Here is a 16608-nt window from a genome sequence, read left to right on the forward strand (position 1 = left end):
CAAATTACAAAAAAATATGTCAAATTGCGCAAAAAGGGAATGGTTGTGAGAAAGGCAGAACGAAGAAGTGAGTTCCTTTTTCAACTATAATAATTAAAGAAGTGACATGCGCACTACTAAGGTAAGCAAACAGCTTATTGCTCACTGCAATGTTGACTGTGCAACACGAGACAGAACAGTATTATATGCCACCTATATCGTGCTAAAATGATTGTCGACTGGCAGGACTGTTTTTGATGCCATTTTGTAGTTACCATCATTCAATGAGTAACCTGCCTGCTTCTTCAGAAGGTGTAGGACTATAAAAAAATCACCCTAAAGTCTTAGCAAAAGTCTCATGTGCTGTAGTAGCTCTTGGGAACTTAAATTAATGTTATTGGCCTAGTGATCTGGCACCTCCCAGAATTTCTAAAAAATCATTAAAAGATTTATGATTTTTTTTTTCAGGCCAAGGGTGTTCTTTTTACCTTTAACTCCTTCCGCCACTTGATATTTATCAAGTTACAATTGTTACACCTGTGTTTTTGTATAGCTAGGCCATTATTGCACTGCATTTCCATGAGACCCTTTCGCAACGTAAACAAGTTACAGTTCATTTGTTGCCATTCATCTTCCAAATACCTACCCACCTGTATACTGGATGGATGCTCCTTCATTCACTCACCTGTTGTGATGTTTGTTTCTTTTATTGGTGGGCTGGGGCCACACAACATGCGCAATCCCAACATTGAGAGGTTGATGCGAGGAGACAGCTGCCATACGATTGGTCAGGAATGGCTGTTTCATTAATGTACTATAACGCAACTTCCTGTATGATAAGAATAAAGAAACAAGAAAATGTTTTAGTAAAGTGTAACTGGTAACAGAAAATACTTTTGAGTCTGTTTGATATTTATATGAAAAAACAAATGACAAATAAACACAAAACACATAATAAACAGTAGAAAAACAACAATATAGCCCTCAAAACAAACCGCTTAATTTGTTTCCAGGATTGTGCTTCTATCTCAAACTGCTCATGTAACAAGTGAATGTTCTCGATATAAAATAATTAAAAATGAATTAATCCATTCCTGGTCTCAAACGCATTAAGGGTAACCCTAAATGAAATTATCTGCATTTATATAGCGCTTTTCAAGTCAAGACTTCCCACAGCGCTTTACAGTGTGCTTCACATTTCCCAATAGCGGCCATGCAGCCTAGTAAGGCGCTAACCTGCTAAATCACATATTAAACACATCTTTCTGCTCGATCAAAGAGTAACAAAAAAAGCCAGTAATAAGATAAGTAAGATGATATTCACTAAGTAAAATGTGAGTTTACTATGAGCACTTGCCACGGGGAAAGTCGGTGTTACGGAAGGTGCTTTGGGAGTAGTGAAGGAGCATGAGAGACTGTTTCCGATATGTAAGAACTTACAGTACACAAATAATAGATGTGCAACGTTCGTACTGATTACCTCGGTCACTCACACAAACAGTACACTCATTTTGGTCTATTACTTCCTGCTTATGTTTTAATTACATCAGTGTGGCAATTTTTCTCTGGAAAAAAAAACATAGAATTTTATTTCCTGGAATTCATTGCTAGGGTCACAAAACGCAACAAAAAGGAGATGCTTGCTGCAGAATTAAACCAAGAGTGCAGCATTAGGTGTCTGATGACAGGAAGCGCATACGCTATCTGGGACGAGCTAATGATGGAGGTTAGCGGTAGTTAGTGATTTCCCCACGTATGTCGAGCAAGTTTTTTGATTCAAATAAATCTGACTTACCCCCAATCGCTGATTCTTGGAGCACAGACTGTGGAGTCATTAAGTAAGGACGATGTGGGCGGTGGGACAGGGTGAGGAGGGGGCAGAGCGTGTGTAGTCATCTTTGGCCAGGCTGCTTGAACAAGGAGCTGTGAACCCTGATTAGACCAGGCTGGCTGTAATACAAGATAAACCAATCTAAAACAGAAATTTTACAATGCTAACTACTGACATACTTTGTGTTGAGGCAGGATATTTATTTTTGGCTCAAAACAAAAAAGCAATGGTAGTTTGTATGTATTGTGTGTAATATGAAACCATGTTGTTCATATCTTACCTGTGTTATTACACTAGGCCGTACTTGAAGTGGTTGGAAGGGAGGCACTTGAGGTACCACAGGAACTGGGTAACTGACCGATTGGTTGAGGTTTCCTTAAAGAATTAACAAAAAATAATTTAAGACCACTAAAATGTTTTATTTCTAAATGACTACCAAGTGCTCAAAAGGTACATTGATAAAAGACAAGTATTGCAGTTTCATCTGTGGTTTTGATTAACATGTATACGGCATTGTTGAGAATAAGAGAACTGAATCTACATCTGTGGCCGTGTCCAAAATTACAATTCAATTCCTGTGACAAGCTAGTGCGGTAGAGCAACAGCAAGAGCATTGGCATCTAATAATATAAACATACAGCTAGAATTATTTTTGAAAGTACAAAAAAATAGGATCAAATTATGTTTAAAATGCACTTTTGAAAATAATCGACGTGTGACATACCCTATTGTTTTATCTAGCTTTTCACTACACCATTTAGCATATAACAATGCTTTGGTCGCCTGAAACTCCACGTATTGGGTTATTTTTTGACTTGTTTGACTAATGCTGTATGGTTATAATACTGAACAAGATTTTGAATGAATAACAGTAGCATACATCTTTCATTCAATTCCAAATACTTCATGCATATATACCTTGAGTGTTGGGTGGACAAAGAATAACTGGTGGGAAGGAATTGTTGCATCCAAATTGAGCATTTCTTGCTGTTAGAGCCATCCCAGTATGCATCAATGCAGGAATTGATTGAGCAACAGGCTGCATCGTAAAAATGAAAAATAATACAATAAACGGTTGCTGATGTGAAACACAAAAAAAAGGAAAATAAATACTAAAACCTCACCTGAGTGTGGACTGTTAAATTGTTGTAACCAAAAGGGATGCCAGAGGAAGTAGAGGGCCCGAGAAGCGATCTACTAAAATGAATGGTGTTCTGGTTTAACGCATCAAAAACTGTGTTTTTGGAGCGGCCATGGCACATGTCCATGATGCGAAAAGATGACTGCACACTGGAAAGAATGGATTAGAACAAAGTAATGCATCAATGAAAATAGTTACAAATATTCAATACAAATACTGCTCATTGCGATTCCACATAAAACACTGAGACAAAATGCTATGCTGCAACAGATCCCTCCAAAATGACAAAGCATCGAAGTCAGATGCAGCTTGCATACAACAGGACGCTCTGTGTGCATTTGAAATTGTCTTTTACTACAAACTATAAAAAATAGTATACATTAGCATTATTGTTAAAACACTATTACATTTATTGTATGGGTTCGTGATAACTATCAGGCCGACAGGCGTCGCTGTAATAACAGCCAAGTATGACGTCACACTTATTGGCCAGATAAAAAAATAAAATAAACCTGTGATGTCGTCAATTGGGGGCACACAAGAATATTTAATCAAATGCCACTACAGTACTTGTTTGAAAAATACCAGGCATTTATGTTCCTCATTATAGTACATTTAAGTTTCCTAGGTAGTAGTAGCCCGACATAGTTGTCTGCTCTCTATCTCTTTGTAATGTGCGCTTGGCGGAGACCTCGGCCAAATCAGTCACATGGCTCAGGATGTGTACAGACTGTGTTGATTGTTCTGCCTTATGAACATAGGCAACATTTTGTAGAATGTTATTTTTCTCAAAACTATACATGTGTTGATGCTTGAACACAGATATAGTTATGATTAACAGCCGTGCTTGTTGGGGTATTTTCTGTGCCGCAAAGAACTGTGGACATTTAGTAGAGAGATGAGTGATACACGCAAACTATGGCTTACTCGTTAAAAAGACTAATGTTCAATTGATTATTTCTCCAGGACAAATTGATTACATTTTCTGTCCCCACATAGTTTGTGTAATATAGTGTAACAATCTGTGAAGCCCTTTGAGACTCTTCGTGATTTAGGGCTATACAAATAAAAATGACTTGACTTGACTTGACTTGACATAGAAAATGCCATAGTTTTATCAATGCATATATAGTGTAAGTTTAATGGGTTTCCACAGCTTTAAAGCCCAAGTGTGTACAATTTGACCACCAGATGACACTGGCTCTGCGACTGACCGGCAACTAGTTCAGGGTGTCCCCTGCCCACTGCCCGAAGTAAGCTGGGATCGGCTCCAGCACCTCTGTAACCCTACTGAGGATAGGCGGTGCAGATAATGAATGGATGGATGGATCACACTGTTGTCAAATGAGACAAAAACAGTGCAACAGAGATCAGCGTAGCAGCAAGATCCCAGGCAACCATGGTGGTGACCTCCAATCCCTACGATTCCATTACGTGAAAGAAATACACATTTCTCGACCTATTATTGTCTTTATAGAAATTAAAATTGATATAATAGTTTATTTGTGCCTCGTATTCAAATCTTTTTTTTTTACTGAATGGAAGTTTTTTGTTCCACTCCGAAGAAGAATATATATTATAACACGGTCCCTTTAGGTATATTTCATGGCACAGACAGTGGGTATTAAAAGGAAGGCATTGACACAATATATAAAGGGTCAATATGCAGAGCAACAGGAAAATATGAATGCTTACTGGTTACTATTTGCGTGGTCCAAAAGATGGGTCATGGTAAGGAAAGGGTGATTGAGAACGCTAGAGGGAACCGTTCTTTCCTCTGCATCTATCAGCAGCATGCTCTTCAGTAAAGAGACAAACTCCCTCCTGTCCGTTTTCTCAGCCTGTGTATCACTGCTGTCAGGACTCAATATAAAGTTCACCTGGAAAATGAAAAGAAATATTTGTTAAAAAGAATGCATGATCACATGAATTCAAATTTTAATTATAGACGGCTATTCGAGTGACAAGCATTTGAATATTAGAACATAACCATGAACACGCTTGCTTAGACTTACATGTGCAATGTCGTCAAGACAGCTGAAGATATATTTTCTCGCTTCCTTGGATTTTAATCCAGTCTCTTTTTCATGCTCTTCTGTTGTCTGGAATAAACAAAGCTTACATTTAAATTTATTAGTTCCCTGAAAAAGATTAAATGGTCTTTGTAGAGCATATACACTACCGTTCAAAAGGTTGGGGGTCACCTAAATAATTTTGTGTTTTCCATAAGAAGGTCCCAGTTTTACGCTTCAAATGAATTGCCCAATGTTTGTTCTTTTGCCCATATGAATCTCAAACTTTTGTTGGCCAGTCACGGATATGCCACTCTGCCTTGAAGGCCAGCATCTCTGAGATGCCTCTTTACTGTAGATGTGCAGCTACTATTTAACCAAGCTTCTGCCAGAAGACCTGTAAGGCATCTATTTCTCGAACTGGAGACTAAAGTTCTTATCTAGCTACTTCTCTTTGCTCTCTGCCTTCTGCTGATAGCCCGTTTGTGCTGTTCTCTTTAGGGAGTAGTACACACCTTTGTAGAAAATCTTTAGTTTCTTGGCAATTGATGGCTAGCGCGCTAAAAACTTTAACGTTATTGTTTAATAGCTAATGCATCCATTCAATATGGTTGGTGTAAAGTGTAAGAAGGAGGCAAGCCGTTTGTTTTGATACGAAAGTGGAATTAGAAAGCTTGATGCAATTGAGAAAATGGTCGAACACTTTTTTTCTGCCACTTTTCACCACCGAGGAGAAAGTAGCTCATCTCAAAAGTAAGTTCACCTTAACTTTATCTTTATAGAGCATATTATTTTAATTAAATATTTATTTTTTAGTACAAAACAACACAGGTTACTTATACAAGCCTTAAACATACTTATATAGCACTGAAGCAACTTACGAACAAATTCAACTTACGAACGATCGTCCGGAACCTAACTTATTCGTAGGTTGGGCAGCGTCCGTAGTTTCATGTTATCTTTATTGAGAAAAAAAAGTGCTTTTCTTTCAAAAAACGACATTTCTAAGCGACCCCAAACTTTTGAACAGTAGCTTATATTATATATTTTATGTATACGATGTATAAAAGGTTAATTTACTTTCTTTTATTTGAGAAGCGAAGAGTGTGTGAGACTTTGTAAAGTACTTTGTAACTGAGTATTTAAGAATGAGATATACAAGATTAGTCAATTTACAGTGAACCCCTGCTATAAAGTCATTCAATTTACAGTCTCACCACTTTACTAATCTGCATTGTGCATGGGATTCTGCATTAATAGGGTAGAATCTGACGATTAACTTATTTGACAGAATAGAAGTTATTTCTCAAAAAAACAAAAACGATTACACAATACTTAGGTGTTAAAAAAATCTTGAACCTGTAAAAAGGTTTTAGTTCTACGGCTTAAATGTGTAATACTGTACTGTACAGTAGCCCCCTGGCTTACGACGTTTTCACTTTAGGCTGTAGAATAAAATGCTTTCTCAGCCCCTCTACAGCATCAACAACAAGGGGTACACTGTATCCTGAAAATATTTCAAAAAATGCAATGCATGTTAAAATCAAGTATATAGTTTGTGTGAATGTACTTTGAGTTTCCAGGAGGGATACGGAGATTCTGATTCTTTACAGAAGAAACGAGAGGTCTTTGTGCCCTTGTTGAGCAGGTGCTCTGCTGGCAGGCCTTGGGTCTGTGAGATGTAGCGGATCTGAGCACATCAAGATAGGGAAAAAGAAAATATTAGCATGACACCTGACTTTTATTAAGACTGACGATGGCAAAAAGTAAGGAAACAAGAATGCTTCCAATAACCATTTTTAAAGAAAATCTTTTTGTCACATTTTAACAAGTGGGATTGGCACATGATTAATTATATCAATAAGTCGCTTCTGAACCAGAAATGATCACCTACTTGGTAATAAACCAAACAATACTGAACGTAGTTCTGCAAAACTGCACCAGTATGACAAAGAACATATTTTGAGTAACAGCAACAAACACAAATTTAAGCTTTAAGGATACATTCTGGGCAAGCAGTTTGAATAAACTAGTGTTTCAAAACACAAGCATAGAATTCAGATTGCTGGATATAGGACCTTTCTGGTATGCACAAAATCACAACTGTGAGTATAGACCTTATGATCAAGCTTCTGTTTCTAAATATATTTTCCTATATCTACTGATAATTACTGAGCAGCATACTTTAGGGGGTTGGAGTGCAAATGTAGTTGAGTGACGAATGCCCACGAGATCAACTCTGACTACTGCAAACACATTGTGTGAAAAAGGAGAGTGCCTGAGGTGTTTTTCCAGGAATAGTGTATTAAGAAATTATTAGCTATCATCACAGGATGTGTTGAACACTTTCAGTTATTTGCTGTATTTAGAACTCATTGACATTTTTCCAAAGTCCCATATCCTCCCTAGGGGTTAAATGTCCTAGTTGCTTGGACCCCACAACACCATCACCCAGTACCCAGAAGAATATCCAGGTTCAATTAACATTCATGTGAATGCTAGAGCTGAAATAAGATGGTATATAATATAAAAGTGATTTCAATTGCAAAATCATGTCACAGTCACATTTGATGTTAAATTTTGATTAAAAATGGATTTTCTATCTTTATGTTTGAAGCCTGAAATGTCATTAAAGGGTAAGAAGTTCAAAGGTGGCCAGTACTTTCGCAAGGCACAGTTAATATTTTTACCCAAAAAGGAATATATCAATATTTATATAAAGATAGATACCTAGTAATGATACTGGCCCATCCCCAGTACGGATGGAAAAACTTCAGACAAAATACAATTTAAAAAGTAGATACAAATAATTTTGAATACTACTTAAGTAAGGAAAAGTATTACCTGATCATATTCCAAAGCACCAGGGTATAGAGGCCAACCTAGGAAAAGCTCCGCCACAACGCATCCCAATGACCACATATCAATAGCTTCACAAAAGGGCAGGCCCAAAATAATCTCCGGAGCTCTGAAAGGGGTAAAAATGAAAGAAAGATAATATTATGGACCTTCAAAGAAGCTTGCTTGGCCCGATCTCTACTTGCAAGAGACTGAATAGAAGACACACGGGAAAGCACTGTGCAAGAAGTGCACAATCATTCGGAACCTTTTTTTTTTTCAAACAAATTCTAAAGTATTACAAGAATTGAGATGTGTACACCTTTCCATTTGAATCGTTTGATACATATTCATACACAAACACACTTATCAACTAAAACCATTATATTTATTGATGCTGGGATCATACGTTTACTGTGTTAGAGAAAAAGTGTATATGTACTATTATCCATCCATTATCTGTACCGCTTATCCATCCCAGCTATTTTCGGGCAGTGGGCAGGGGACACCCTGAACTGGTTGCCAGCCAGTCGCAGGGCACACAGGGACTGACAATTCACTCGCTCATTCACACCTAAGGGCAATTTGGACCAGCTAAATAACCTAAGATGCATGTTTTTGGAATGTGGGAGGAAGCCGGAGTGCCCGGAGAAAACCCATACAAGCACGGGAAGAACATGCAAACTCCATACAGGAGGTGGGATTTAATGACCTCAGAACTGTGCCGCACACATGCTAACCACTGCACCGCCGTGCTGCCTATGTACTATTATTATCTGTGAAATCATAAATTAAATTATTTTAAAGGTTGAAACTATTTACTCATTCAAAACAACAGCATCAACAATATGAATGGATAATTAAGATTTTTTCTTTTAAACAATTTAAAAGCAATGCAAAGAGAAATGCGAAAAAAAAAATATATACAGTATATCAATGCTTCTCTACACATTCATATAGCGCATAAATCTTATAAAATATCAATTATTTAATGATAAATATGTAAGTAGCTTGTACATAAGCACAGAGAGGAATGCTGCTGGAATCTGTTCGGTGTTAAAAAGTCACGAGTTCTGTTAAATGTGTGTCGTGTGAAAACGCTTTTAAAAGTATGCTGATTCCTGACTGGTACATGCTGTCTTTGGCTGTGTATTTTGCTAATTTGGGTCCAAATAATAGCCTGAATTTAACTCACCAAGGCTTAGTCTATTTATACAGTTTAAGCATATGGCAATGTCCAGCGGTCCATTATAGCCACAAATACAGTACTTAAATGACATCCTAAACTCTTGTCTCCCTCTTGTGGGTGGTCAGTCTGCACACTCAAAACACACAATATATAGCACAAAAACATAAACATTCCACTCTGTGTTGCAGTCTCAGTTTGACTGATGTCCATGAAACCCAGAAAATTCCTGATTTTGATATACACGGCATTTGGAGGTACAACCCTTGTTTATATAATTGCAAATCAGAAAATGCAGATTTAAGTCTTCAAATTCTTAACATTGGGGAAAAAAAGAGACATCAGTACACAAAATCTGCGCACACTTCTGCTGCACTGGATATTAATGAGGAATAACTACCGGTGCAAGGCAAAAAACTTCCGTGCACGTCCCTATTTCCAACCATCAATGAGTGCTCGTTTGATCCCATCATCAGTTTTTTCCATACGATATATTGTACTGCACTAAAAATTCAGTTCATTCGGAAAGTATTCACAGCGCTTCACATTTTCAACATTTTGTTGTTACATCTTTATTCCAAAAATATCTTTTTCTACAGTGTCTTCACCCCCAACCCCTAATCACTTTATTGTTTGTAGTATTGGACACCTGCAAAAGAGATTTCATAGGGGGTCAGTTGTTCTTTTGAGAATTTTTGAGCAATATTGTTTATTGTTTAAACCATTATGAACTGTTTGAATCAGTGTCACGAAAGGCAAATCATGTTGTTGTTGTTATGTGATATCCACACACTTTAGGGGGCCTCTGCTTTTGTACCCTAGGAGATTAAATAAAAAGAGGGCTCAGGGGCAGACCTTTTTTTACAACAGGTTGAAATCTCTTATGTGAGGTTTGGATTCTAGCTGTTCTCTTTGCAAAATCAAAATCAATTGATGTCTTCCCCACTTTTATGAGTGTCCATTCAGCTTTAATTCAACAAACCCCATGATGACAGTTTGAGAAAAGTCTGATTTATGCAAATTTGTTAAATGGAAAAAAAGAAACCACTTAAGAGTAAGTATTGGCAGCATTTGTCATGAATTTCAAAATTGAGCTCAGGAACATCCGGTATGCACTGATCATACTTAAGACATTTCTACAGCTTAATAGGAGTTAACCAACGTTAAATTTAGTTGATTGGACACGATTTGGAAAAGCGCACACGCATGGCACCTCAGTTGATGGCTTATATTGATAGGCACTAAGCATTAAGTCAAAATCATTTTTGAAGACGTCCTAGACAGGATTATCTCGGGGCACAAATCTGTGGAAGGGTATGGCCGTCTCTGTTATCCATAGGTGGAAGAAGTTTCAAACTAACAGAACTCTTCCCTTTGGCCATCCAAACTGAGAGATCAGGTGAGAGGGCCATTGTTCTACGGCCTCACAAACGCCCCTCATCCAATACCAATACTAGAGGTGGGCCTGGGCATTATTCTCTAGCTTTTATTCAAAATTACAAATATTTAAAAATAAAGTTTTCATGTTCTCATTATGAAGTGTAGTGTGTACAAATAAAAAGATGGAATCTATTTTAGAATAAGGCTGTAACATAAAAAACAATCTGTAAGTGGAAAAGATTAAAAGGCTATGAAGAAATAAAACTTTAAAATTGGATAGGGTGGGGCCATTGCTCAAGTCAGACAAAACTAACCAGTAATAATAGAAGGAGGCAGCTGGATGACAATTTTTCTGAGAAATAGCACTATAAATAACAGCCACTGCTTGACAACCAAGGGGAAGAAATTACTGTTACCAAGCAACAACTAGACCAAATACTACAGTAACAGTATAGTATGTCATAAATAGGGTCAGTGTATGAGTGTGTGTCCTTGCGTGTATATAAAGGGGATCTCAATCAATGTCCGCTTGTATATGGAGCTGCTGTTGCACAATTTTTGTAATAATAACAATAACAACAAAAATAAAAATAACAATAATACATTCTACTTTGAAGCACCTTTCAGGACACCAAAGGTCGCTGTACACAGAATACCAAACAAGAATAATACAAGCAAGTAATAAATGGCAAATAAAAACAGAGTTCAAACAGGGGCGGAATGTGAGGCAGATGATCAATAAATGGCAATGAGTCTGAATAGGCGGGTTTTGAGTCTGGATTTAAACTTGGACAGGGTGGCAGAATTCCGGTGGTCAGGCGGCAATGAGTTCCCGAACTGGGGGGCAGAGCAGCTGAAAGCTCTGCTCCCCATTGAGCTGGTATGGGTAGCGGGTATAGTGAGATGGAGGGAGGAAGATGATGATCTGAGGGTGCGGGATAGCGTAGCAATGTGAAGTAGGTTGGAGAGGTAGGGAGGGGCAAGGTTATGAATGGCGATGTAGGTGTAGAAAAGGATTTTGTAGTTGATTATATGGTTGATAGGGAGCCAGTTGCAGAAGGACAGGGGTGATGTGATGGGGTTTTCGTGATGATGCATGCAGCAGAGATATGGACCAGCTGAAGAAGGTGGAGGGACTTTTGAGGTAAACCGTCGTGGAGGAAATTGCAGTAATCGAGGTGTGAGGTAACAAGGCTATGCAGTTTCACAGAGACAAAAGTGTTCGGGTCAATAAGTGTCCAAATGTATAATGACACAACATTTTATGTTCGTTAACTAGAGAATAGAACAATGTGCAAAATGCAATGTCAAGTTAAGAAAATGTCAACATTATTTTACACTGTCATGAGGCTTATAAAAGAAATAAAACACATATAAGTATGTGATACGGTTTGTCCAGTTGAAACATCTTTGTTTGGAAAAATAAATAAAAAGATTAAGATAAAAGGTGAAAAATACAGGAACAGAGAAATGAGAAGGGTGTAAAAAAAGAAGAGAAAAATAAAAAAGAGAAGCAAATACAAGAAAAATAGGAAAGATTGCCAAATGAGAAACAAATATATTTGACCCTCGTTATCTGATTGTGCAATAAAATGCAAAGGTTACGTTTTCTTGGCATAACAACAGATCAATAAAACACTAGATCATGAAATACTCGTACCAGCACCAAAACATGCAAATCTGTCTACAGATTTAGGTGGTCAGAATAGAGCAACTGTGGGATGACACGAGAGCCACAAAGATGTTCAATTAAAATATAACATTCACATGTGAATTTTTTCGTATGTCATTTTTAGAAGCTAAAAAATAAATCCTACATGAGTAATCAAAATCTAACCAATGCTTATTAAAAACTTGCTATGCTTTGGTTTGTTTGTACTTGCAGCTGTGTGACAAGTGATTAGTTCCTTATGGAAAGCGCTAGTGCATCATGAATGCCACGCACATAAATATCACTAACTACAAAATTATTCCTGGGGTTACCGATAGACATCATCTAACAAGTGATTGGGCGGCTATCAAGATTTTCAGTTGTGACGAATTATGAATTATATATAAAACACACAACCACCAAGATTTACAAGCAGTATGATGTATATGGATTTGGAGGGGAACCACACAAGACATCTTTTACTTGGTAACATCAAACTTTGTGTATGCTGAAACTGAGTACTATGGACTTGCAGTACGAGTTGGATGAATAGTATATTAATTGGTAGTACCACTACTTTTGATAAGCTCACAAAGCATTTTAAAGTCTTACTCTCCACCTGATCTGCTTAGCTGAATTATTTACAGAGGTCAGTACTCTATTTACATTGCATGAGATGGTTTAATGTTGCACACCACTTTGGTAACAATGAACTGATATTCTACAAAAAAAAACATTAATTTGATTTAGTATAAACCTCCCTCCGGAAAAAAACCCACAAAAAAATAAACAATAAATGTGTTTGGGATAAAAATATCCATTCAATACTAAATGTATATCACAAAAAGTTTGGAAAATATTTTATTTTCTCAGAAAGTTTGCCCTGTACAAAAAAATAATATATGTATAATCAGACAATGGAAGAAAATATTATATAGATAAGTGCCAAATGTCTGTATATGGGTACATCAGCAGAGCCCATTCTCTAAATGTATAAACATGCCAGGGGAAAAATAAGCAGAGTTTTTCATTACCTATTCTTAAGTTTAAACTTGCTAAATGGAGCCTGCAGCGCTTTATAAATGATAAATTGAGTGTGACAGTGTACACTTCAAATTGCAACAGAACAACTATGTGCAGGCTTGGTCGCACTATTGAAACCGTAATGTTTAATGTCAAACCTGTATATTGAACTGTGTGAAAAGAATGGCGTTTACATGTAGATGTAAAAGCAGTGTTTGTTAGCAGCTACTTGCATTCCCTGCTGAATGTAGCAAATAGGGTAACTAATCTGAAATTAATCCAACATTCACTTGGGCATTCAATGTAGTAAAACCAGATGATGGGCGCTGGTTAAAAAAAGCGAACTGCAATTTCTTCCACACAAAAATTTATATTTTAGTTGAATTTCCTACACCTAGATGGATACAGCTCCGTGGTTTAGGCCGGTTAAGCAGTCAACTTAACCCCCCTTTTTAAATCAAAAACTTTACATAGACTGTTCACTACTGGGTGTGTTCATTTTATCTTTTACAACGTGTAAAAGCCTTTGAAGCTGTGTGGCACATACCCAGGCCTATTTAAGCACACAAAAGAATGTGTAAACGCTTTTCACGTGAATCCAAATATTGATTCGTCATTCCATGCACTTTTTGCTAGAACATATTACAATTTAATTTTAATTTAGTTTCTTCGTCACATCCTGCAAAAAGAAAAAGGTTATTCTTTACTGTACACGTTTTTGTTATTGTCCAACATCAAAATAGGATAGAAACATATCATAAACTGAACTACATTGTGACAATCACAATTCAATGATCGCTTAATTGCCTGTGGGTAGTCAGGGCACCACTGCCTGTAATGTGTCTTGGGGGAGTACAGCCTGTTGGCACCTATACCCCCTCTAAGCTAGGTTGAAGTAATTTGTTTTTAAGTATCCAAAACCTCAAAGTGACAGAAGCAAGATAAGCTTCAGCTTTTTCACAATTTCACTATTTTTGTGTTTTAATTTTAATTATGTAATCAACTTGTTGTGCCTTTATTTAACTGAAAACTTATTCTAAAAAGGAGGGAAATGCCAGCAACAACAAATCACCGACACACATTCAAACAAGCGCAAATGGCAAATAAAACTTTAACTTAAACATTTCCAGGCCCACATGCACCCATTTCTTGAGTTGATATAGTTTGCATGGTCATGATGGAAATGGGCGTGAATCAGTTTAAATGTTTTTCTTTCCCATCTTAAAAGACATACAACATGGCACTGGGTGCACATGTCCAAAAGTTGTCCTAAAAAGCTCCCAAATGTACTTAGACATACAAGCATGTCTGTTATACCAATATTGATATCAATTTTGTCATCTGCTGTAGGTATTTAGTCATAGCCTGGTGCTTCATAAAAGTTTCATTCTGTGTAATATGACAAAGTTGCATTTTATTCTATTCTATTATATAGTGCACCGACAACTCAGGATTATTTAGCATGAGTAATTTTGAACAAACACCAGCCTAAAAAATTGAAGGTCTTAAGTGTCACCTGTAACTCAAAAGAAAGACTACAGGACATAGAAAGAAATAGTAGTTCAATCGCTCACAATCTCAGGAAAGAAAGTTATGAATTTGTCATTTGAACAATAATTAGGTCAACAGTAAATAATTATCACCTCTTTCCTAGTTTCAAAGAGCGTCTGCAGGGTTATTATGAAGACTGGGGATGAACAATAAGATTTTTTTTTTCCCAATTATTTTGATGAGTCTTTATTTTGTATACAACATTAGACACTTATGGTAAATGGACACTGTTGGAGAGAGTAGTGCTCGACTTAATCATTCGATCAATGCTTTCATTACTTGTTACACTATCATTACCAATAAGCTGGCATGAAGCCGCAGGGTACATAAAAACTCAGCGCCGAAAGCCAGCACACATAACTCTTGTCCTTAAAGCAAGCATACAAAGTAGTTGCATGATGGGTCATCAAGGTTTAAAGCTGAACTCCCCTTCCCTACACAAGCACCATGGGTCCCCTCAGCAAAACACTGCCATTGCCTCTGTTTGTGTTTGTATAGTAGAAAAATATTGACCAAAAATAAATAAAGTTGTATGCAGCATAGGATTCGGGGTGTGTTAAAATACCACAAATGCAGTCAAATGCAAACATACAGTTCCACTTGATAAACACCAATGTAATCAGTCTAATTAAAAGGTATTTCTTTAGTTAAAAACAAAAATATGAAATATTTTTAAGTTACTAAACACATATTGTTCTGTCATTTGAAATATGTCAAGTCTTGGATTCCTTCTGTAATTTGAAATATGCCAAGTCTTTTACACTGTATTTTTTACCTTTTATTTTTTTACCTTGTTACAACAGAATATATCTGTTATTGGCCTTCTCAACAACTGCTAATCATCACTGGCCCTAAAAAATGGATATCTGTCGATCTGTTTAACTGCCAGGGCGGGAGTTTTGCGACTTCATATGCTGTGTGACGATTTGTAATGTGATGTCACCCATTCCCGTTGAAAATTAGTACGACACATATAGCTTGTTTTTTAATATTCATGTTTGTGGCGTGGTTGCATTACCGTTTTGGCACAAATAAACGGTGCAATGGAACCGATACCAGTTAAGCTCTTTATACACAAACGGTATATATTTGTGCAATGATGCTGATGAGTTGTATGCAAAAACATCAAACCCAGTGTCGGGACGGTGAGAGCGCCGACAATTGACCATTAAACTATCAATGACACAGATGACATGCAAAAAGGCATAACATCTCATGATCACATTTTTATTCATGGTGCCAGAAACACCCATTTCAATAGTATATTTAGTTCTGCACTATCATAGGTTTAACAGTTAATTTTGATTCACAAAGTTATTTGATGAATCAATGATGAATAATTGCACAAATACGTTGTGTGCATTTAGTATAAATACTGTATGCATTTCCAATATCATAAGCCGCATTTGCCGGTATATGATGGTAAATATGGTGATAAAGAGCAATTTCAAATTTCTGGGTAATTTGGGGTTTTTAGGTGTGCCTTTTCAGTTAGGAAAATATGATACTTAAAAAGATGATGTCATGTACATTTACAACAGAATATGAAAAAATTCGAAAAGCTATTAATTGGAAATAATCGTCCGTCTTAGATACAAAGTGCAGAGCAGGAGCACGACACGGGTTGTTATAGGAAACACTTGTTATTTTGCTTGGTTTAGTATTTTGCATTTGCATTGCTTTAACCTCAAAAAGGGAATTTACTGCAATGCGTCTAATATAACGGCCAGCACCACCTTCAATAAATAAGTTGTATCTAGGCTCCATTCTACCCAAATAAATAATTAATTGACAGCTTTGGCAATCGTGAAAAGTGAATTTCCTTACCTGTAGTATCTCGACTGCAAGTAGGTGGAACAGAGGGCCTTTGAGACATGGCTAGCAGAACCAAAGTCAATAACTTTAACCCTGTATGGCTGCCTAGATGGGTCTATCAACATGATGTTCTCTGGCTTTAGGTCAGCATGAATCAAACCCAGGGATTTAAGTTTCTTTAAAGCGGTTGCCACCTTAAAA

General features: G+C 36.9%; 1 protein-coding gene across 1 annotated transcript in view; it reads right to left on the minus strand.

Moving 5' to 3' along the window:
* Positions 1-16608, minus strand: part of LOC148362372 (homeodomain-interacting protein kinase 3-like) — a 41236-nt gene that overhangs the window by 12663 nt on the left and 11965 nt on the right. Inside the window, exons 4-13 of the mRNA XM_088339765.1 lie at positions 16420-16601; positions 7808-7931; positions 6534-6653; positions 4967-5053; positions 4647-4831; positions 2935-3100; positions 2729-2849; positions 2091-2185; positions 1775-1929; positions 665-808 (exon numbers count right to left, since the gene is read on the minus strand). Of these exons, the coding sequence (XP_088195891.1) occupies positions 665-808; positions 1775-1929; positions 2091-2185; positions 2729-2849; positions 2935-3100; positions 4647-4831; positions 4967-5053; positions 6534-6653; positions 7808-7931; positions 16420-16601 (1379 nt within the window). The remainder of the gene's footprint in view (positions 1-664; positions 809-1774; positions 1930-2090; positions 2186-2728; positions 2850-2934; positions 3101-4646; positions 4832-4966; positions 5054-6533; positions 6654-7807; positions 7932-16419; positions 16602-16608) is intronic.

The sequence above is a fragment of the Urocampus carinirostris genome, chromosome 7, assembly GCF_059441175.1.
Source record: "Urocampus carinirostris isolate Australia breed hairy pipefish chromosome 7, RoL_Ucar_1.0, whole genome shotgun sequence".
NCBI lineage: Eukaryota > Metazoa > Chordata > Actinopteri > Syngnathiformes > Syngnathidae > Urocampus > Urocampus carinirostris.